The 24,333-nt window shown below is 46.1% G+C and overlaps 1 protein-coding gene across 1 annotated transcript in view; it reads right to left on the bottom strand.

Annotated features, from left to right (window-relative positions):
• Positions 1 to 24,333, bottom strand: part of WSCD2 (WSC domain sialate O sulfotransferase 2) — a 125,591-nt gene that overhangs the window by 54,579 nt on the left and 46,679 nt on the right. Inside the window, exon 2 of the mRNA XM_017879758.1 lies at positions 3,557 to 4,483. Within this exon, the coding sequence (XP_017735247.1) occupies positions 3,557 to 3,938 (382 nt within the window). The 5' untranslated portion in view covers positions 3,939 to 4,483. The remainder of the gene's footprint in view (positions 1 to 3,556; positions 4,484 to 24,333) is intronic.

The following is a 24,333-nucleotide window of genomic DNA, read 5'->3' on the forward strand; positions in this document are numbered from 1 at the left end:
GTAATCTTGGGCAAGATACTTAACTTCTCTGTGCCTGAGTTTCCCTTCTGTAAGATGGAGTTAATAACAGTGTCTATCTTCCTTCATTACTATGAGGATTATGTGATGTAATAGATGTAAATGCTTTGAATAACACCGGCACTTAGAGAGCACACGCTGAATTTACCCTATGTAATCATCACAATGCCATCTGATGTTAAGTACTTTTTATCCCAAAGAGGAAATGGCGTGTCAGAAAGGTGAAGCGACCTGCCCAAGGCTGCACAGCCAGCAAGTTGCAGGACTGGGATTTGAACACTGATTTGGCTACTCAAAGTACAGGCTCTCACACGGTCATGTGAACCTAGAGAGTCCTAGGTAAATGACTGGCATATGGTAGGTGTCAGTCACATCAAGGGACTCAGACTCCTGCCCAGCCTCAGCCCAGCCTGGGTGCAGCTCCTCCCCTCCCACTCCTGGGCCATGATGGGCTCTGAATCCTCTACAGCTTGAGTCCTGCATCACTGCATCAAGCAGAGCCCTCGCCAGCTTTGGAGAAAACCAAATGAGTTTAGCGTCAGGTCGGAGAAACGTCTCATTTTTATTAGCGTTAATCTAATATGTTGTCTTTCCTCGCTGAACTCTGAATAAGTTAATCAAGGACAGGCTGGATTTGTGTTTTCTTAATAACACTGCCTGATTCCAAAGGCTGTCTGCTGAGAGCCCTGGCCTCAGGGCTGTGTTCTTATTTTCTCTTCCTTCTCTCTGCACTTCATAAAATATATAAGATTGCTGGACAAGGCATGGTGGGGGTGCAATTGGCATGGTATAGAAGAATGCCCACAAGCTTTGGAATTAAACAGACCTTGTTTTAAACCTCGGTTCTTCCACTATTGACCTGTGTAAACTAGGGTAAGTGATTTCTTTCTGGATCTCAGTTTTGCCATCTGTGAAATGGAATAACAATCCCTAACTTACTGAGTTGTAGTAATTAAATGAGTCAATGAAACACATAACATGGTCTAGCCTGTAATGATCATTCACTAGATATCAGCTAATATTACTACAAATAACAAGGACAGCAACTATTAAGTGACCTATTATTATAAGCCAGAGGATATTATAAGCATGTTACATATATCATTTCATTCAAATAATACATGAAAAGCAAATAGATAAGTGGTTGGTGCAAGGCAGGTACTCAAGAAATGTTAATTATTATTAGCGAAATTGATGACAGTATTTCATTGTCACAACAAATGAGAGACAACGTCATTTCTGTATCATCTAGGCCACAAGGAATTCATATTCTATCAGGGGACATGGACAAACATACACAATTGCCATTAATATAAGGGCCATGTCAGGGAGCATAGAGGAGGAATATTAGATCAAGCCTATAAGGGGATCAGGGAAAATTTCTTGAAGATTAGCAAAGCTGAGACTTGAAGGAAGAGTAGAGCTAACCCTGTAAAGGTACTCCAGGCAGAGGGATAGTCATTCATTCGTTTATTCATCCAGTCATTCACCCATTCAACAAATAGGTGTTCAGCAACAGCACTGAGCCAGGTGCTGTCCTGGGTGCTGATAGAACACAGACAGGCAGGACAGGCAATAGCCCTGCCCTCCTGGAGCTGACAGTCCAGTAGAACAGGCTGATCTTAAACAAAGAGGCAAACACGTAAATGAGATGCTTTCAGATGGCGATAAGTGTTATGATGAAAATAGAGTCGGGGAATGTGGTTGTGACTGGGTAGGAAGTGGGGTTATTTGCGTTAGGATGCTCTGGGACAGTCTCTATGGGAAAGCGAGGTTTGATTGAAGACTTGAAGGAAAGGAAGAAGGAAGCTATGCAAACATCTGGGGAGATGGCATCCAAGATAGAAGGCACTGCATATACAGAGATCTTAAGGTAGAAACAGGCATGATGTGTTCAATGAACTGCAGGGACAGTGGGGCAGAGCATGATGAGGGGAGTGGGGGTATAAGATGAGGTTGGAGAGTTGGACTATGGGAGGGGTCTGGAATTTGTCCTAAGCATTATGGGGAGCATATCCCAAGGTGTAAGCTGGCAAGGACTTTGGGGCTTTCAAAGGCCAGAATGGAGTCTGGAGTGGCTGGGGTGCAGCACCTCACATCTCACCTATATCTATAAGACGATCCCCAGGGAGATCCCAGGAGCACTTCCTGAGCACCTCTGAGCACCTACTCGGTGCTAGGCTTTCATGACTCTTGTTTCATTGAACTCTCAGGAGCATCCAGTAAAATCCCCATTTTACAGATTTCAAAACTGGATCCTGAAAAGGTAAAACCATTTGTCTGGGCCACATGGCTGGTGGGGGTGGAGCTGGAATATGAATCCACATCCCTTGATCCATTCTGCCACCTCCAACATCTCCTTTGCCTCCCTGTGAACATTGGTTCTTGAAGAGGCAGAAGTCTAGGAAATTCCTAAGGGCAGAAAGATAGAGTCTTCTAGATGGTTCCAAGGCCACGGGGAGGGGGAGACTGGGGCAGGAGAATGTGTTGCATTAATCCTGCTCCCTTCCACAGTAGGAGAAGGGTTTTTTATGAGTTGAATCACAGTAGAACACAAAGGCTAGTGAGGTTTTCCATCTGCCTTGATTGGTGGTTTATTCTCCCAAACCATCTGGCCCAGATTTCTGAAATGTCCATTTGTGTTAATCTCATGAATTGTAGGGGTTGTGGGTTCCTCCCTAGCATGCTGGTTGGATGGGTAGATGCCAGTGGACTTTAGGAGACAGCCTTAGAAAACTGAGTGTTCAGGCCAGATTTAAACTCCATTCCTGCTGCTGACCAGCTGCGCAGCTTTGAGCAAGTGTCTTCCCTTCTTCAAGCCTTGGTTTCCACATCTGTTAACTGGGCACAGGATCATAGGGGCCTTGTTTAAGCCCATGAAGTGTAGTGAAAACCAAATAAGGTAGTGCACTCATGAAGCTGGTGGGCCTTTTTAGATTATAAATGGCAGAGAAATGCAATGAAGTCTATCGAGGGCAATGATGTCCCCTGAGATCCATCACCAAGGGACCCAGCAAGATGGACTGAGAGACAGTCTGGTGGAGCAGAAGCTCTGCCACTTAGCTGTGTAATCTTGTGCTCTTGGTACCTCACTTTCCTCATCTTTAAAATGGGAATAAATAAAATATATCACCTAGAGTTGTGGTGATGTTTCTATATATGTAAAGTGCTTGGAAATAGTACTGGTGCCTAGTAAGTACCCAATAAATGCTGACTGTTTTTATTTTCATGTATATTTAACAAGGACTGTGAAAGGCTGCAGGGGAGTCAGACTTTGACCTCTGATAGATGTGGAGTTCGAATCCAAACTTGCCTGTTGACAAGCTGTGTGACCTTGGGCAAGCTGCTTCCTCCCTCTGAGCTTCAGTTTTCTCCTCTGTGCAATGGGGATGATAATGGAAGGTACTATTTATTTATAGCTACAACTATATGACAGCTGGTTCCTATTAAACACTGAAAACTGACAGCTGTTATTATATTGTTAGTATCTCCTCCCTTCTCCCCAGCCCCTCAGTGTCCAGATGTTCCTCGCTCTTACCTCGCTCTTCCTCCTTCTCCCGGACAACCCTCCCCTTGAGGGCTCGGCTCCAGGCTCCACCGTAGTCGCTAAGCTTGGCTCTCTCATTCCCATCCTTGCCCTTGAGCCAGGGTCCGTACCTGCGAGCGATGCTCGAGGCTTCACCGGTGTCCCGGAAACCTCTGCCCAGATGCATGTCGCCTAAGAAGGGCAGCTCAGCACCCTCAGCCGGGCCTCCTGCGGCGGCGGGGTTCGCCTGGTTCCCCGAGACAGCAGGCTGGCCCACAAAGCCAGAGTGAAGGAAGACAAGGCTCCCAGCAGTCAGGTAGAGTGCCAGGAAGGTAAAGAAGCGCACAGGTTTCCGGCGGAAGTACCGCTGGAATTTGAACCAGAGCTTGGCCATAGCGGGATCATTCCGGACTGGCTCTCTGGGGCTTGGCTGGGGTGCTTGGGAGCGGATGGAAGGGGCTTGGTTTCCCGAGCTTTTCTTAGGGATGGAACACCTGGGGGTCCTCAAGTCTCACTTTTCCTGAAAAAGTGATCACCAAGGCCAGAAGGGGAGGGCAAGTTCAATGCTTGGCTGAGGTCATGAGAAAGGATGGAGCTTACCAGCCCTCCCAAACTCAAGGTGAGCTTCTTTGGGCCAAGAAAGGGGTTTTGAGGCTCAGAACACACATGAGTTGGTCCCATTTTCCTACATATTGTTCTTCACTTCAGAGTCTTCCCAAAGAACTGTGAGAATAGCAATCGGAGAAGGTTTCTGAGGGTTACCAGCAGCTGCAGTTCACTTCTCACCCTTTCTCTGCTCCTCAGGCCAATGGATCTGGGTTATTTCGCCAGGGGCCTTGTTTCTGGACTCTTCCCCAGCTGAAGACCAAGCTTGGCCTTTCTACCTCATGGGAACAGAAGCTGGTGGGCCTCCATCCAGTCAGGATTCAGGGATGCCACCTGCAAAACAGAAGAGACACAGGCATGAGAAGCCCCTTCACCAAAGCACAGAACCCACAGGGTTCTTGAGCATCCTAGAGGGAAATGCAGAGGCCTGGAGAGGGAGGAAACCACCAATGGCATGAAAAGGCTTAAGAGCAGTGTTGGATAAAGAGCATCCCTGAGTCTTCCAGAACACTGCCTTTTTCTTGACACCAAACTGGGAATTTGGGGGCCTGGATCCTAGTGGGCCCCGGTTTGAGGACAAACTTCGTCTTAGACAAGCACAGGTTCTCATGGGCCAGTGGTTTGCTTTGCTCCATACTTCCTATATATTTGTCAGGTATACACTGATCCAAGGATTACCTTAAGTCCGAAAAGTACTTTCAAGGTCCTTGCTGGACTACCTGCTGAACCTGGGCAATTCTGAACCAAACCAGGTTCATTCAGTCTTTTTTCCCCCACAAATACTCAGTGAGACCTACTTTGTGTGAGGCACTGTCCTAGGTGCTGGAAATTAGGCTGTGAGCAGGAGAGGCAAAATCCTCTCTTTCACAGAGCTCACATTCTAGTGGGAGAAATAAAATCCATAGCCCCTCTCCTCTATGCAAGGAAGAAAAGGAAAAAGAAGGAAAGTAGGGTTATTTAGCAGCATATTTGTCCATTCAGTGTTTATTGAGTGTCTACCATGTGCTCAGCTTTGTGCCCAGCCATCTACACTTGTTGTCTCCTTTATTCCTCCCAACATTCCTATGGGAGGTAACTATTTCCCTACTTTACAGATGAGGAAAAGGAGTTCACACAGCCGGTGAGTGATGGAGCTGGGGTCTGAACCCAGGACAGTCCAAATCGCAAATCACAGCTCTTAACCAGTGGCTCTTTGACTCTGCCTCTTTCCCACATAGTCTGGACATCACTTGAGAATTCAGAGACAGCCCCCCAAACAGTAGCCGATCCTCACAGCCTCCCAGTTACCAACATGGCTCACCCTTCGTCAGGTCTCCCAGATGTGGGTCTGAGAAACAACTGATTCAGAATCACCTGAGAGCCTGGTGAATATAGATTCCTAACCTTTCCAACCCACAGTTGTAACCAGGTGCTCTCAGATAATGGTTATGAGCACAGAGGGTTGAGAACCACAGCTTTATGAGTAAACGTTCAGGATCATCAGTCAAGAGGAAAAATAGAATGTAAATGAGAAAACAGGAAACTCCATTTAGGCAATGCTTTTTCATATTACCACCAGCAGGGGGCCCCATGACCATCTTAGCCAACGCCTGAGATTCCATAGTCAGTCAATGAAAGATACAAATTGTAACATACTCTCCTAATCCAGACAGTAGTGTCAGCACTTAACTGTGGTTTAAGGTAGTCCGCCAACTCATTTATTCAAGAACTAAGTACTGAGCACATACTATGCACCAGTCACCCTCGTAGGCACTTGGAATAAATAAGTGAACAAAACAGACAAAAATTCATGTCTTTGTAAAGTCAAACTATCCATCCATCTGTCATCCAGCAGTCCACCTACCCGTCCAGTCATTAAGCCAACCACCTATCCATCCATCCATCCACCATTCATCTGTCTGTCATTCAGCATCCACCCACCCATCCATTCATTAATCCGTCTATCCATCCATCCATCCATCCACCCATCCATCTGTCTGTCATCCAGCAGTCCACCTACCCACCCATTCATTAAGCCATGCATCCATTCATCCACCCACCCATACATCCATCCATTCATCCATCTGTCCATCCATCCATCCATCCATCCATCCATCCATCCATCCATTTGTCTTCCAGCAGTTCACCTATCCATCTATTCATTGAGTCATTCATCCACCTACCATTAATATATTCATTAATCTGTCCAACTATACATTCATTCATCTATTTATCTGAACTAAAGCAGCCCATCCATCCATCCAACTCTCCACCCATCCAGTCATCCACTCATTCTTTCATCTATTTAAAAACATATGCTGATTGCCTACTATGTGTGTGCTTGAGATGCAGGAATAAATAATTCACAGTCCCTGCTTTCAGAGAATTCAGAGTCAACTGAGGGAGAAAGCAATGTAAACAATTACTATGCTAGACAGACAATGATAAATCCCATAGTAGATGTGTGTATAATATACAACAGTCAATATTATAGTTAATGTTTATTGAACACTTAATACATGCCAGAGATTCTTCTACACATATAAATACTCTCATTTAAACAGTTCTATGAGGGAGACCTGTATCTATTTTTACACAAGAGGGGAATGAGTATCAGAGAGATTAGGTAACTTGTTCAGGGTCACAGAGCTAGTAAGTGGCAGCAGGGTGGTAAACCCAATGCCACCTGATTTCAAAGCCTATGTTCCTAACCATATGTCTATTCTGGTCTTGTAATACTCTTTGAAGATCTCATGACAACTATAGATATATGCCCAGAAAAAAAAAGCCCTTGCACATAAGCTCCCAGAATTTGGCTTGAAATATTAGGGTGGTGGGGGTGCCGGGCGCGGTGGCTCATGCCTGTAATCCTAGCACTTTGGGAGGTCGAGATGGGCAGATCACGAGGTCAGGAGACCGAGACCATCCTGGCTAACATGGTGAAACCCCATCCCTACTAAAAATACCAAAAAAATTAGCCAGGCATAGTGGTGGGCGGCTGTAGTCCCAGCTACACGGGAGGCTGAGGCAGGAGAATGGCGTGAACCCAAAAGGCGGAGCTTTCAGTGAGCCGAGATAGCGCCACTGCACTCCAGCCTGGCGATTGAGCGAGACTCCATCTCAGAAACAAACAAACAAACAAACAACTGTACATATATATAATATATTTTATATGTTATATTTATATATTTTATCTGCAACTGCCTGGGGGGACCATAGAGGGCTTCCCCAGGCAGGAGTCTTTAAGCCAGCAGGTCTTGCAAAAGAAGTCAAAATTCTCTGGGTGAAGGAGCAACAGAAAGTTAGCCCAAGGAAGAGGAACAACCCACATAAGGGTGCATCACTGAGGGGGAAGAAACAAAGGAGCCTGGGGGACTGTGGGCTGGGAATACAGCCAAGCAGTGGGCAGGAGCCAGACCATGGGAAGCCTTGGATGCCAAGCTCAGGAGTCGGGACTATGTCTTAACAATGCACATGAGAATCCACTGAGGTTTCATGGTCATGCCAACACATGTGCCAGATGTTTCTGCAGCTGAGCTGGGGTGAGAAAAAGCCAGCCGTCCTCGTGGGATGGGCAAGGGGACACCAGCCCTTCCAGAGGCACTCAGGCAAGAACAGAGGTGGATTCCACAGGCAAACAGACCTGGGTTCAAATCCTGCCTCTTCCACTCCCCCAGGTGAGTGACTGGGGCAAGACATCTCTTCTTAGCAAGACTCAGTTTCTTCACCCGTAAAGTGGCCTAAAGGATCTTGACTTCTCCCCTAAAAACTATATTGCTGGAAGGACTGGATTAAACATTGTAGGAGGAATACCTGATGCACAGGAGATGCTCAAGACAAGTGCTACCCTCGCCCCCTCAGGGGCACATGTGAGACACTTGAAAGCCATTTGCCACCTCAGCACATTTGCTGTCGTGGAGACAGCAAAGTTTTCAGCTGTAGTGTTCCCTGTGGCTTTCTGCCTCTCTGAGGATATTTCTGGGTCTAGTCCGTTTTCATTGTTCCCTCTTCATTCTTTCATATTCCAACACATCTCTTCTCTAAGTGGGTGCTAAATGGGCTTTAAGAGGATAATGAGCTCGTTAGGAGCTGGCAGGGAACAGAAAGAGACTGAGGCATGGGTGATGCGGAAAGTGAAGGAGATCTGCCGGAGGGATGTGGAGGGGGGCTGTGCCCACCCCCTACTTTCAGAGCTCCCTTTCCTCCTGGGGAGGGAAGGTGCTGAACTGAGCCACCCCACAGCATCCTGCCGGTGCTAGCAGGAGGCAGGGGCTCACCCGGAGGAAGAGCCCCCTGGAATCTCAGCCCCATGGAGGTGATAAAGCTATTTGGTACATAGGAGGGTCTCAAGAAACATTGGTAGAGAAAAATAAGTAAAAGAGTCAGGTTTATCTCCCCAGGGCTCAAACTTACAACCATGGCTTCACACACTGGCCAAAACACTCAGGTGACAGCGTTGGAGAACTGTAAATCCAGGGCTCTGTGGAGGCAGCATCTTGTGTTACTCAGCACTGGGTGGTTCTGGGGTTCAGGGGTTCTGAGATTCAGCTGAACCATAGCCCCATGTCCTCAAAGGTATTCCAGACTCCCCTGCCTCCCACATCCATCTGTCATTCTCTCTCTCCTGCTTCTCTCTCCTTCTCCGTCTCTCCAAGTCTCTAGTCTATCTGTCATTGTGTCTCTTTCTGCTATCTCTCTCCAGACAGAAATTCTGCCTCAAAGGGAATGGGGAAATGAAACTAACTAATTTGTTGAATACCTACTATATGCTGGACACTGTGTTTGAAGGTTTTATATTACATTCTCCCATACTCCTCCCTCTGGGATAGCTGCAAGGCAGGTGTGATGTTTCTTCCCAATCCACAGATAATGTGTCTACAACCCTGGGTGAGATGAGACGGGGGCTGTTGGCCTTCAGCAAGTCACTTCTCTCTGTCTCCATTTGTTCATAGCACGTTGAGGATCATAATTGTATTAACATCCCCTCCTGTCATTCACTTACAGGTGTGAGGTCCAGACAGGGGCCTTCATCTGTGTGAGCTGCCATCTTCTCTCTATAAAGTTAAGTAAACCATAGAACGCCCCTCCCAGAGGTGTGGGGAGGATTCGATGAGACAATCCACAGGGCTGGCTATCACGACTTCATCCCCTTTTATTTTACATGACACCTCTCTAAGCTTCAGTTTCCCCATCTGTTAAATGTGGTGGACAACCTCTACTCCGATTCCCTCCCAGGGCTGGTGTGAGTTTCCACAGGGAGGAGGCTGAGAGGCCCCCTTTTTGGGAGTGGCAGCATTCGGTTACTGCAGTTCATGTTTCCAGCAGGAGCCTCAAAGTGTCTAAACACAGCCTATTTTTAGCACCAGAATGAGGCTCTGGTGTTGAGCTGCCAACTTGAAGATGGGCGGGAGAGAGCTGCCCTGCAGGGGAAAGAAAAACAGAGGCATAGCCTGCCCTGTGGTTCCTTACCTCCCCTGGGAGTAAAAGAGTGCCTCCCCCTTCCAGGTTCTAGAGGCTAGGGTAGGTCAGAATGGAAGCCTGTGAGGCTGGGTAGAGGGCTGACTCCCTCTCTTCAACCCCCAGCACCTGATTTGGGGGGCAGAGGTAGTTCAGAGGGACTGGGCAGGCCCAGCGGCCAACTGACCCCAGACCACCCAAGCTTCACCAAGAAATAGTTACCGAGACACCAGGTTCACAAAGGTTTGATTTCTTAAGAGTTCTGGGTAGGAGACTCATCTGGGAAGTTTCCAAGAAACTGGGGAACCCAGGTAAAATTTCAGTCTTGTTCTAATAATAAAAATATCAGAAGTCACTGGTGTTTGTTGAGCACTTACTATGTGCCAGACATCTTATTCCCATTGTGCCTTTTAATCCCCACTATCATTCTTTGAGGTGGTCATTAACTTCTTTGAGCATCAGTTTCCCCATCTATAGAGTGATGATATAATATAATTTATCCTTTATGGTTAGTGTGAGAACTAAGTCAATATATACAAATGTATCATATCATATCTATATATATTAGGTGCAAATGCTACATCTTATAATAATTTCTGGAGAATACATGTGGTTTTGCCTGTTCAGTGCCCCTTCGTTCTGATACAAGGACTCCATTTTCTTTCATGGAATTTCTCCCTCATTAATTCTCAGCTCATGTAACTTGGGTAGAATGGATTCCTCTTGCCAGTTGCTGCAGACATTCCCATACCTCTCTCCTGATGCATGTATAGAAGAATTAGTGTAGGGTGCATATATACCTAGGAGTGAAAGCACTAGTTTGTTTGTTTGTTTGTTTTGTATGAGCATCTTATGATTATCCTAAAAGATGCCAGTTTTTTTTCCAAGGTTGCTGTAGTCACAACTTCCCCAGTACAGTTTGAGCATTCCTGTTGCTCCAAATCCACACCAACACTTAATGTTGCCAGCCCTTTTCTTTTTGGTCAGTTTGGTAGATCTGTAACAGATGCTGTACGTGCCCCACCCACCTACCACATTCAGTTAAATTCTGAATGCTCATCTGGTTGTCTGAGGGGTTTCTCCAGCACCTTGAATGTTTTTTGTGCTTGTGTGGTTGGCAGGCAAGACATGTTAGAATATTAACATTTGGAAGCAGCTGCAACAAATGACTGATAGGAGTTGGTGTATAAATGCCCCAGCTTCCTCGCTCCTCAGCTGGAATAACTCTGAAGTGTGGATTTCTCCAGTGGGACTTAACCTCAACCACCCTCTGTAATAGATGACTCAATAACACACCCTTTATTGATTTCTTCCCTTCCCTGTCTCACTCCTCCACTCAGGGAAAGACAGGAGTAAGTGTGCTCTTCATTTCCTAAATGAACTACTTATCAGTGGTATTTATTTCTTGGAATAGTTGATTCCTTAGAATAGGAATCAATATGGTTTATTCATAGCATATCAATGGTTTTTCAACCTTTTCCTTATCATTAGACATGTAAAATATTTCCAGTCTTCCCTCTCTTATAAATAAGTAATGCTATGATAAACATTCTGTATATAAACCTTTATACAGATCCCTGGAAGGCAATATAGGACCTTTCAACAATGATGAGACATCAGCATATTATACCCACTTTACAGATGAGGAAGCTAAGGTTCACAGAGATTAAGTAACTTTCCCAAGCACACAAAAAGGGGAGCATGAATTCAAGTGCAAAACTGAGCCTCAGTGTCATGATGCCACGGTGCTATGCAGACCAGCAAGGCAGCTATTCCCTCTCTTAACCACTGATCCCTCAGTTGAATCCAAGCCTTGGTGAAAGAAAACTTTCTGAGCCTGAAGATATGGATAGCCATGCCTTAAACACTTCTCCAGGTAGATAACCACCAATTCCTTTAATCAAATTTCTTTCTCACCCTTCTTGCTGGAGGACCAGCCATTTGGCAAGTGAAAGACTTAAGGAAACAGCCTGAGAAGAAATGCCATTATAAATGCCAAATCCTTTCACTCATTGTCTTAGGAATCCAGAATTTTACTAACCCAGCTAACCCTAGGGAAGGCTTTTGCACCCCGTACGGTGGGTGGACCCCCTCTGGGACACACCCTTCCATTCATGGGTCTGCTGTAGTCTAACGATTCCATTGTGCTTGTGATGGACACACTGTGGTTCTGCAGATCTTTGATGCAACAATTCTGTAGAATCTTTGACACAACAATCCCACTTTTTTGACCAGGAAGCATGTACACACCAGGAAAGTTTCACCAGTTTCTAGGCACACCAGTATGTTGACCCCTGCACTCGCTCACCCCACCTCCAGAAAGAATCCCCTGGGTCCCCACACTTCCCTCTGTCCCCAGGAAGGAAACTCACTCAGCATTACCCTGTGCTCACAGCCTGCCAACCATGTCCATTTTCATTTATCTTCCCCAAAACTCAAGAAAATAAATAAGAAGGCAAAGTGCCATTAGCTTAATGATCTTTAACACCCAGCCATCTGCCATGATGTAATTAAATAAAAAAATCAGAGGGAGCATATGGTGTCCATTATAAATAAATATTAAAATTTTGTTTTTCTGGGTAATGACTCTAGTGCCTCTTGCTCCATGGGCAATCTTTACAGCCATCTTCGCTTGTTGCAGGGAGTCAGGCTGGGCCACTGTGGACAGGAATGGCCACTGAGAGGAAACGTGGAAAGGGGTCAGGGCCAGAGTCACACACTCCTGGATCCTCAGGGCCATGGTGGCTGTGTGATCTTCAACAAGGGGCCTCTCTGCTACTCAGTTTTCTCACCTGCAAAATAGGGCCAATCCACCTGCCTCATTGGAAAGGCAGGAGGGTTAAATGGGCTACTGTTTTTAAAACACATAGCATCCTAATAACAATATGGGCTAGTATTTATTAAGCACCAACTATGTGACAGACACTGTCTAGAGAGTAACTTGTAATCCTTACAACAACCCTCTAAGAAAGGTTCCACTTGTTTGCTCCATTTTATAGATGAGGAAATCAGAGCAGTTAAGTCATCTGTGCCGTGTCACACAGCTAGCAAGTGGTGGAACAGGCTTTGAGCCCAGGGAGTCTGGCTCTGGGGCCTGCACTCTTAACCGTATGCTAAACCTGTCACGACAGTTTCTTAGTAGATAATTATTCTCTGCCACAACTTTGGCCAACTAAACAAAACATTCACTTCTTCTCATGACAATACACTTTGCCCAGACTTCAGAAAAAGATAAAGATTCAATGAGTTGGTGCAATGATTGATGACTACCTAAGGTAGGTGTGGAGGATACATTTTGGGGAGTCTGTCTAGTGTGTGACACCTACCCCTTGCTTGCAGAGGCAGACCCCAGGCGCTGTGTTTGCAGCATATTACCCTTCCCACTGGCATTGCTGGTGGATAATAGGTAGGCTCAGATCTAAAACGGGTCAATCCATTCTTGGCCCCAGAAATATGGAGTTGGGATTTGAGACATTCACGTCTTTGCTGATCACTTAGACTATGAACCTGTAGCCTCAGGAGTTGTCACCAGATGCCCAAAGAAAGAGCAAAAGTTAAGTCTGCAAAGAGAAGAAGAAGAAAGTAGCTGAGCAGAGAAGAGACACTGAACCGAGACAAAGAAGAGACAAAAGACCCAAGAAAGCCTTGGGTCCTTGATCTTGTAGGACCAAGCCTTCCAGGGTTATAGACAGCACTGAATGAGAAAAGCTTTCATTTGTCTTTTCTTACTATGGTGCTAGATACATACACCAAAAGGGCTCAATAAGCTACAGTTAGTCTTCAAAGGGCAACTCATAAAACAAAACTTACTCTTACCATACGATCCAGCAATCGTGCTCATGGGAATCTACCCAAAGGAATATGTACATCCAGACAGTGGAGTATTATTCAGGGCTAACCGACATGGAGGAAACTTAAATGCATATTACCAAGTGAAAGAAGCCAATCTGAAAAAGCTACACACGGTACGATTCCAAAGATATGATATTCTGGAAAAGGCAAAACTATGGAGACAGTAAAAAGATCAGCGGTTGCTGAGGGCTAGAGGGAGGGTGAGTAGGTAGAGTATAGGATTTTTAGGACAGTGAAACTGCTCTGTATGATACTATAGTGGTGGACACATGTCATTATACATTTGTCCAAACCCACACAGAGTATAACACCAAGAGTGAGCCCTAATGGACACTGGGGACTTGGGTGATAATGATGTGTCAGTGTAGGTTCATCCACTCTAACAAATGGACCACTCTGGTGGGGGATGTTGATGGAGGGGGAGGCTGTTGGAAGAAGGTCTGGGGTTACATGGGAACTTTCTGTACTTGCCGCTCAATTTTGCTATGAACCTAAAATGGCTTTTTAAAAGTCTATTTAAAAAGGGGGGACAATCATATATTTGAAAATGCAGAGACCCACTGAGGTATATGTCAATGAAATATCCAAACTGTGGGCTCTGGGGAAGAGGCCACGTTGCAGGAAGGGTCAGGGGTTGGAGAGGGATGAAGGGGTGAACTGACAGTCTCCCTTGTCCAGTGGTTTGATGAAGGGGGCCCAAGGCGCAGGTCACCCAGTCCATTGGCCAACGCATGAGGCAGCTGGCAGCCCTTCTCCAAGCGCAGATCACTTTCTTCCCCAAGAGGGACTTCTGAAGGAACTTCTAAATCCCTATCATTAAGCCATCTGGAGTGATCCTTCTCCTCCAGAAGCTGCTGTGTCTTGGGTCAATTAGTGCACATTTGCATCGAGTTCCTTAATAGGCCGCTAATTGTCTGGGGGAGATAATGGATGACTCTGCTGGTTCTGGGCAGAGTGTTTACCCAAGGGGCAGACCTACAGGGAATGGCAGAGAACAGGGAGGAAGGCAGGAGGGAGGAGATAGGATGGACTGGGATAGGATGAAAGGGAATGGCGGGGAGTAAGCTATCATTGACTCACATGCAGTAAGGAGAAATGTTATTTTGTGAACCTTTGCTTGGGTTGTGTGTGCGCCTCACAATGTCAAATGCATTTCTCACTGTGGGGTCACTGAAATAATTGGAAAGTCCTAGCAATGGAGAATAGGAGGAAGCTGTGTGTGGTAGAGTGGTTCCCAAAGGCCCCTCTCAGAAGAGATTTGAGCTGAGATCTGCAAAACAACAAGGAGACAGTCATGGGAGGATCCGGGGCAAGAATGTCCCAGGCAGCGGGAGACACCATGCAGAGACTGGGAGGTGGAAAAGGGTCGGTGGGGGTCCATCCCACCAGGACTTATAGTTTCTGCTCAGGACTGTTCTTGAACTGAGTGTGACCGGAGCCCGTCTCCTAAATAATACAATGAGGACATTCCTGTCCCAGTGGGATGTGATCACTTTTCAGAGGCTGAGCTGAAAAATGCTTGTTGATGGCTGGAGCTTAGAAAAGGCCAAGGTCCAGGTGCTTGGCAGGGCTTGTGGGAGGATCTAGAATTTCTTTCTGGCTGGGGCTCAGGGGAATGTGGCCCTCAAAGCCTAAAATATTTACCTTCTGGCCTTTTACAGAGAGTATTTGCTGACCCTTAATTTTCATCAGTAATGGAAGCTGATACAGAGTTTATGGGGGAAGGGGCTTAGGACCACTGAAGCAGTTCAATTCACCCTGTCCTCTTCAGAGCTCAAAGGCCACTCTCAGGTCACTCAGCTTCTTCCTTACAGCAAGTGACAGAGCTACAAGAAAGCCTGGAGATCCAATGCCTAGCGAAACAGCCTTCCTTTACATAAGGGGAAACTGAGGCTCGGAGAAACTTGAATGAAATAACCTCTGTCCATATAAAATGTCTCGCATAGACCTGGACCCAAGTAAGTGCTCAATACTTTTTAGCTGTTACCAAGATTATGATTATGATAGCATAGAATCCTAGAGTTCAAAGGGCCCTTAGACACCAACTAGTTCAAGTCTGATGTTTTACATACGAGGAACCCGGGGGTTCACAGAGACTGGAGGAGTGGCCCAGAGTCACAGCCAGGCCAGGGCTGAGCTGGTTCCTGCCCTGCAGATTTCTTCCCAGAGCACACGCTGCTCCCTGGCAGCCTCCATCGCTCCCAGCCGCAAACACAAGCAAATTGCCGTTTGCTGGTTCCACACTGACCACGGTGGATTGAACTCTAATTTAGGAATGGTGACAGCACCCATTAGCAACCCCTCTCCAGAGAGGAACTTTCCACCAAGAGTGAAAAACAACTGGCTTCCCCCACCCCCAAATCACCCAAGTCCAATCTTTCTGTCCAAGCCAGTGTGTGTTTGTGTGTCTGCGGGGGTGGTGATGAGGTGGTCTCTGTGATCCCCAGCCCACCTCTACAGGTTCAAATTCTCTTCCCCCCAGGAGAACCTTGTGCCCTTGGAGGGGTTGCCAGCACCTACCGCTGGCTCTGAGCAGGACTGAGAGGTGGGCTCACAGCCTTCAAAGCAGGAGGGAGGACTCTTCATAACCTCCAGGTCAGCTTCCTCACTGACATGTGGGGTAACTGAGGCCTAAAGTGGAGTTGGAGGGTGACTCTATCCAGACCCAGTTTTCCTGCATCCCAGCCTTCAGCCTTGGCACCATCCTGAGACGGAAGAAAAATGGATAAACACCTTTTGTTGCACACCTACTATGCGCCAGGCCCTTCCATGTACCCTGTGCCATTGCCTCTCCCCAGGCTCTCTGTTTGGTAGGTTGGGTTTAATCTCACTTTACAGGTGAGACAAGCAAGGCCTGGAGAGGTCAGTCACCTTCCCGAAGGGCAGAGCTGGTGAGTGGCAGAACAAAACTCAACCCAGGCCTGTCTGACTCCAGACCCTTCATCCTAACCTCTACGTGGCATTGTCTTCTGTGGAAGTGCCACCCTCTGACTTCTGACCTCGAGGCCTCCTGTCTGTGGGGCAAGTGGGGTGATTCGGAGGCTTTCTGTACAAGAGAGCCTTTCTCCTCTGAATGCTCAGAGCCTGCACAGAAGGCACGGGGTCCCCAAGCCTTCAGTGGCCCAGGGAGTTCTGTTGGCATCCAACAGAGAGATGTCCCCTCACATGCAAGCAACGAGTGCCAGAAACTGACTGACCCTTCCATTCATGAAGACATCACCTGGACACCATCGTACCACAGAGAAGGTGGCAGGAGTCCACACACGTGTGCAGAGACTCATGCATGCTGGAAGTGTGCACGGCCCCATGCCTGTCATCCCCCTCACTCCCAGCACACACACAGAGTTAACCAGCCCTATTGGTCCATAGTCGTTTATAACATATGGTGGGAATCCTTATTCCCACTTCATGAGTGAGAAACAACAGACACCATGGGACCTGCCTGAGAAACACGGTTAGTCTTGGAGCTAAAACTAGAAACTGGATCGTCTCATTCTGACCAAACGTGGTTTCTTCATCCCCTGGGATTGTCAAAAGAATAAAGCAGCATATGTCTTGAAAAGTCACGACCAGAGTTCCTCATCATCAGTGACACTGACACTTTGGACTGGGTAATTTGTTGGAGGGAGCTGTTCTGTGCATTGTAGGGTGGTTGGCAATATCCCTGGCCTGCACCTAACAGAAAAGAGAACCAGAACACCGCCCATGGACCCATCTGCGTCCAGGCTTACAAAGTGTTGGTACCAGATTCTAGAGCTCCTTTCTAAGATTTTTATCCTAGCTCTCCATCATAAGATGCTATTGTGAGGTTCCACGCTAGGGTCCCCAACTTCTAGCACTCTATGCTAGGTCCGTTCTGTGCAAGGAAAAGAAAAACTATACCAAAAGGAGGAAAAAGTTATGCTGGAAGCTGAGTCAGGCAAGAAACTGCCTCTCCTTTTGTTCCTAAGCAGATAGCTACAGATAAAAGGTAAAATATCTCCACAGGTAGCTACTTGATGTTTACCTTATCTTATGTAAAGTGCCGATTTACTGAGTTGGAGACAAATAACGTAATTTATTCCTCTGCCTGCTTCTTTTCTCTTGCAGCCTGGGGCTTTAGTAATGTGACCATACCCTCTTTCCCCTCCAGCTTGCTTTTCTGTTTTAAATACTGAAGCCCTCAAAGTCATCTCTGGGGAAATGCACAGACTTCTCTTCTGGGTATGTCCTTATCCTTGGCAAAATGAACTTTTAAATTGATTGAGACCTGTCTCAGATAGTTTTTGCTTTACAGTTTCAATGTTGGTGGGCTCTCCAATTCTGAAATTTTGTTCTGAGCTCCTAAGATATCATCTCCTCCCATGTCAAGGTTGAAATTCTCTCCAGGAGACAGTCATGCCTCACTGCCTTCCAGTGACCAGGATGAAAGACGCGCCCATGAATTATATATTTCAAGTCATCTCTAAATTGCCTGGCAATTACAGAACAGCAAGGTCAGGTGCCAGGAGCAAGAACCTCCCCTTCGGCGGAGAAAGACGGATGGAAACACATCGATATACAGAAAGATGTTACCTCTTGGAGGTAGGTTTAGGAGTGATTTATCTTTCCATTTTGCAGATCTGTATTTTTGTTTTCCATAATTAACTGTGTTTAAAGAAAGAGATAGAGCGTGAGTTTTGATATCAGTTAGACTTGGGTTGGAATCTTGGCTCGTCACTTAACAGCAGTGAGAAGCTGAGGAAACCACCTAATCTCTCTAAGCCTTAGTTCCTTGCCCATAAAATGGGATGAGAATATGACAGGCAAAGCATCTGGATATTGACAGAGTTACCTGCAGTAACTGTTTAAAATTGCTTACCATGGGGCCAGGTAATTCCCAGGCCTCAGCACAACTACAGTTACTATTATTTGCATGTTTGTATCAACAGGGGCAGCTACGGCTTGGTGAAAGGTGAGTTCTGGAATGTGTAAGAGTCCTCCTCCAGCTCTGTTACTTTGTAACTCAAGACCTTGGCAAGGCTTAAGCCCAGGAATTTGAGGTTGCAGTGAGCTATGATCATGCCATCGCCATCGCACTCTAGCCTGGGGAACAGAGTGAGACCTTGTCTCTAAAACAAATAAACAAAAAACCCTGAACAATCGCATGTCACCTCTCTGAGCCTCCATTTTCCCGACTTGTAAATGGGTGCCATCCTGCCACTTCTCAGGGTCCCTGACAGGCATCTAGTCCCCATCGGTATCCCTTACTCTTCTTATCCCAGGCCAGAGGGCTGACAGGCACAGAGTAAGGTGGAACAGGCACAGAAGTTAGAACTGGGGCAGTCTTGTATCTCTTAATTTATTTGGGATTCTTTTAAAAGAGAGTCCTCACCAGCCCCAACATTAATAGGTCTTTGCTGTCATGTTGTCTTTAAATTTAGATGAACACCCCACACACAAACACGCATCCGCCCACACACCCCCAGGAATAAATCCGCCAGGGTGGGAGGGAGGAAGGTCTGTCTGGTTGCATCCCAGGGAGGAAGAGCGAGGCACGAGGGTTGGAATAGGATGCTGATGGCTGCAGCATGTCAGGTTCCTGAGGGGACAGGGAAGCTCCTTTCAGTTCTCATAGGTAGCACAGGACACCCTCTGCCCCCGGCAGTGCACAGGGAGTCTAGACAGGCTAGTTCCATGAAGAGGTCAACCAGATGACCACTAAGGTTCATGGGCTTGAGTCCAGACTCCCCTGCAGGACAGGCTGGGCGCCCTGAGTGACATTTGCAGCCTCTCTGAGCTGGGTTTCCCCATCTGTAGAGGAAGCGGTTGCAGGGCCATTTTCATAGGCTCACAACCTGCACTGTGTGGTCCCACAGGACCCACACTCAGAAGGCCTGCTGTGCTCAATTTAAAGCTCTGCTGTCGCTGCCTTGAAATTCTTACTAATTTTTGAAAAAGGAGCCCCACATTTTCATTTTGCCCTGCACCCTGCAAATTATGTAGTGGGTGCTGGGTGATTGTGAGAGTTGGAGGAGGCTCATGCTGTGGTCTCAAACTTCCCTTTTTCCTGTCCCTACCTTTTAACCTCATTCTAATGATGTGTAGCCTGGAGCAATTGGACTGAGCTTTCTGTTCCTCTGGCACCTGCTTAGTAAAACACAAAAATAAAAACTACCTTAAAATTTCTTCTGGTTCCTACTTACTGCTCCCTCCTCCGACATTCAAACTACAGCTCATCCATTCATTCAACAAACATTCATGGAGTGACAGCCACTTGGCAAGCCAAGGTTTGTCCCATGGGCGTGGCCTGAGCCAAGGGATCTATCCACAGTGAGAGTATCCTGCACAGACCGCACAAATGCATCATCTCTGAGGAAAATTTCTCCCTCCTTGGCTGAAAAGACCTCTATTCTAATCAGTGGGAACGAAATATTCTCCACTGTGCGGGGGGGCAGCATGTTTTTATATCTTCAGTTAACAAACATGTATTGAGTACCTATTGTATGTCAGGTGCTGTGAATACATCCATGAAGGTGACATGGCCCCTGCCATTAGGAAAATGACAATCTTATATTTTAGCTCATAAAATCTTGGGGTCTGTCTTAATTTCAAGCACAATCAATCCCAATTTTACTTGTTGGGCTTCCAGAACCTTGAAATATATAATTTCTTTTCTTTTCTTTTCTTTAATTTTTTTTTTTTTTTTTTTTTGAGATGGAATCTTTCTCTGTCACCCAGGCTGGAGTGCAATGGCGTGACCTCGGCTCGCTGCCACCTCTGCTTCCCAGGTTCAAGAGATTCTCCTGCCTCAACCTCCTGAGTAGCTGGGATTACAGGTATCCGCCACCACGCCCCGCTAATTTTTTTGTATTTGAAATGCATAATTTATAATGTTTGCCATGACTCTCTAAGGTGAGTGCTATTCTCCCCATTATTCAAATGAGAAACTGAGGCTCAGATAGGTCCAGCGACTTGCCCAAGGTGACGCAGGTCATAAGTGGCAGAGCTGAAATTTCAACCTAGGGCTGTGTGGCTCCAGAGGGATTTTAGTGACACCACTGCTTCTGGTACTGAAGTTCACCTCCCCAGAGGAAACATGTACTCCTTGGAGCCAGGTCTTCCCCTGTCCTCTATGGCTAGCTCATTGCCAAGTCCTGGATGATCGTCTGGATCAAACCATTCCTGAAGGAATCTCAAGTACAATTGCCAATCCCACCAGACAGAAGGGAGGCCTCACACAGCAGGTTGGTCTTTAAAGTCTCCTGAATCACAGAGAAGAAGATCCTCCAGGCCAGAGAAAGCTACTGGCCATTACCCACGTGGTTGCTGCAGTTTTATGTCCCATATGGAATCTGGTTTGGCCTTTTGGTTTGATCCAATCAGGCAACTCATTGCTACAGTGTGATGCTCAGGGGCTGCATAGAGCAGGAGTTCTCAAACTGGAGCAAGCTTGAAAACCTTTAGGGGGCTTGTTAAAATACAGGCTCTGCACTCCCTGCCCCTCATCCCCCACCGAAAGTTCCTGACACAGCAGGACTCCAGTGCGGCCTGAAAATGTGCATTTCTAACAGGCTTCCAGGTGAGGTTGATGCTGCTGGTCCAGGGACTAGAGTTTAAAAACCTTCTGTCCAGACAATTAGAACAGCCCATGTGAAAGTGATTAGAGGAGGCTGGAAAAAACAAACAAGCAAACAAACAAAAAAACTCAGATTTTGATCCTCAGTGAGGGGACAGGTGGACCTTGACTTAAAGGCCAGCCTACTACTAGTGCCCATGAGACACCAGGTGTGTCCCAAAATCTTTCCAGGCCTCAGATTGCACATGTTGAGTGGACAGTATCTCCTTCAGAGGTTGTGAGAATTCAATGAGAATGAATGTCTTATCATAACTACCACAAACTCCTACTCAGAGGGTGCTTTCTACATAGGTGGTTGTGAGTTGAATTTTGTTTTCCCAAATTCATACGTGGACATCCTAACTGCCAGTACCCCAGAGTGTGACCTTTTTTGGAGACAGTCTCTTCACAGGGGTAATCCAGTTAAAATTAGGTCACTGGGGTGTGCTTTAATCTAACATGACAGGTAGCCTATGAGTATTGTTGCTATTACTGTAAATAGAAGAATAATACCAGTGTTTAAAGTTTCTAAGAAGGTCTAGGATCCATAGTATAGGCCTTGGCTTACATGTAAAAATAAGCAGACAAAGAATATTGAGGCCCCATCGGCATGTAGATGTCAAATGATTCAGCCATAGTTTACATCTTGACAGATGTGTGTGACTGAGGAGAAGGTGGTAAAGTATCTGATGTATAGTGCACAGCAAGTAACAGTCCTGTCATGATATGAAGGGTCAGGCAAACACCTAGAAGCGAGCCAACGTTTCACCATGCAGAGAGATTCGATGGGGCTGGTAGGTCGATGAATGAGTGACTGATACTTTTTATTAGGGGTTGTGCTTTTCAGATGCTGGTCACCATGGATGCTAGTCACCACCATGCCCTTTCATAAGTGTCCTTACAATAGGAGGAAATCGGGACAGATACATCCAGAGAGAAGACACTATGAAGACACAGAGAAGATAGCCATCTATGCCAAGGAGAGGGGTGGGAAGCAAATCCTTTCCACACAGACCTCAGAGGAACCAACCCTACTGACACCTTAATTTTGGACTTCCAGCTTCCAGAACTGTGAGATAATAAATTTTGGTTGTTAAAGCTACTCAGCATGTGGTGTTTTGTTACAGCAACCCTGGCAAACTGATACACCAGTGCTCTGCACAGGACCTCAACACTTCCTTTTTCTTTTCTTTTTTTTAATGAGAGAGAATTTATATGTGGCATGGTAAAAACAAGGGCACAGGAAGTAACCCACCCAGATCAAGACTCTGAACATTCCCCTGGCTCCTAGAGGCTCTCTGCTGTCCCCTCTCAGCAAATCACCCTCCCCAGGGGCCAGCACTTTTCTAACTTCTATCACCATAGGTTAGCTTTGTACATTCTTGAGGCTCTTATTATTATTTTAGAAATGGGGTCTCACTGTTTGCCCAGGCTAGTCTCGAACTCCTGAGCTCGAGTGTGATCCTTCCATCCTAGCCTCCCAAAATACTGGGATTACAGGTGTGAGCCACCACGCCCAGCCATTGAGCCTCATAAATGGCTGAACAATGTTGAACAAAGGAAGCTGGCCCCTTACATTTCAACTCATTTGTGCCATATAAAATCCCCTTGAGATAGGCACTATAATTATCTTCATTTTACAGGTGTAGAATCAGAGGCCCAGAGAGCTTCAGTAACTTGCCCAAGGTCACACAGCTAGGGTGTAGTAGGCAGAGCCAGGATTTGACTGGGTAAATCTGGCTGCACTCACTATAGTTACTGCTTTTAAATACACAGCAAGTGCCCAGTAACTATAATCACGGCAACTTCTAACAAGCAGTAGCTCTCACTCTGGGCCAGGCACCATGCCAGCTCTCTCCACATTACTTCATCTAACTCTCACACCAGTCCTATTTAGTATTTTTAAAATATAACTATATAAAATAATACACATAATATATTACATATATATACATACTAAATTTTCTATGCCTCATAATATTACCAGTGAGAAATACTAATACAAGCCCCATTTAACAGAGGAGTAAACTGAGGCTCAGAGCACTGAATAATGGATGCAAGGTGATAGACTCAGCAAGCGGCAGAGCTGGGATGGCTTGCAGAACTCGTGCTTATGACTAACATCAGCTGCCTCCTGCCAGCTGCTGCTAAGAGCAGCACCAGGACCACAGATCTCAACAACCCGTGCTTTAATTAAAGTCACAATGAGATGCTACCACACACCTGATTTTTTCCAGTCCCCTCTAATCACTTTCACGTGGGCTGTTCTAATTGTCTAGACAGGAGGTTTTTAAACTCCAGTACACACACATTGTACTGGAATGGCTCAAATAAAAAAACAAAAAACAAAAACTAATGCCAAGTGCTGGAGAGGATGTGGAGCAACTGGAACTCCCATCCATCCATGGCGGGAATGCAAAAAGGTATACTGCCACTTTGGAAAACAGCTTGACCATTTCTTAAAAAGTTAAATGTCCATTCCTAGGTATTTCCCCAAGAGAAATGAAAACCCACACTCGGGCAAGAACCTGTATGCAAATATTTATAGCAACTTTATTTGTAATTGCCAAAAATGAAAGCAACCAAATGGTGAATGAGCAAACTATGGTGCCTCCATACAATGGAGGCATGAAAAGGAATCAGCTACTGATGACACAGCAGTACTGATAAACCTCAAAGACATTATGCATTATGCCGAGTGAAAGAAGCCAGACTCAAAGCCTATTATGATTCAATTTATATGACACTCTAGTAATGGCAGAAAAAAAAGACAACACAAAACAGATCAGTGGTTGCCAGGAGCAAGAGATGAGAGAGGGATTGACCACAGAGGGGCAAAGAGGAATTGTTGAGGGTAATGGAACGTTTGTTCATCTTGATTGCAGTAGAGGTTACATGGTTGTACACATTTGTGAAAACTTGCTAAACTGTACACTAAAATGGGTGCATTTTACTGTAGGTAAACGATAATACAAAACGTTAAAGAAAATTTAACAATAGGCCGGGGGCAGTGGCTCATGACTGTAATCCCAGCACTTTGGGAGGCTGAGGTGGGCAGATCACAAGGTCAGGAGATCAAGACCATACTAGCTAACATGGTGAAACTCCGTCTCTACAAAAAACACAAAAAATTAGCCAAGCATGGTGGCGGGCGCCTGTAGTCCCAGCTACTCAGGAGGCTGAGGCAGGAGAATGGCATGAACCCGGGAGGTGGAGCTTGCAGTGAGCTGAGATGATGCCACTGCACTCTAACCTGGGTGACACAGCAAGACTCCATCTCAAAAAAAAAGAAAGAAAGAAAGAAAGAAAGAAAGAGAGA

The sequence above is a fragment of the Rhinopithecus bieti genome, unplaced genomic scaffold (genome assembly GCF_001698545.2).
Source record: "Rhinopithecus bieti isolate Rb0 unplaced genomic scaffold, ASM169854v2 scaffold_11933, whole genome shotgun sequence".
Taxonomy (NCBI): Eukaryota; Metazoa; Chordata; class Mammalia; order Primates; family Cercopithecidae; genus Rhinopithecus; species Rhinopithecus bieti.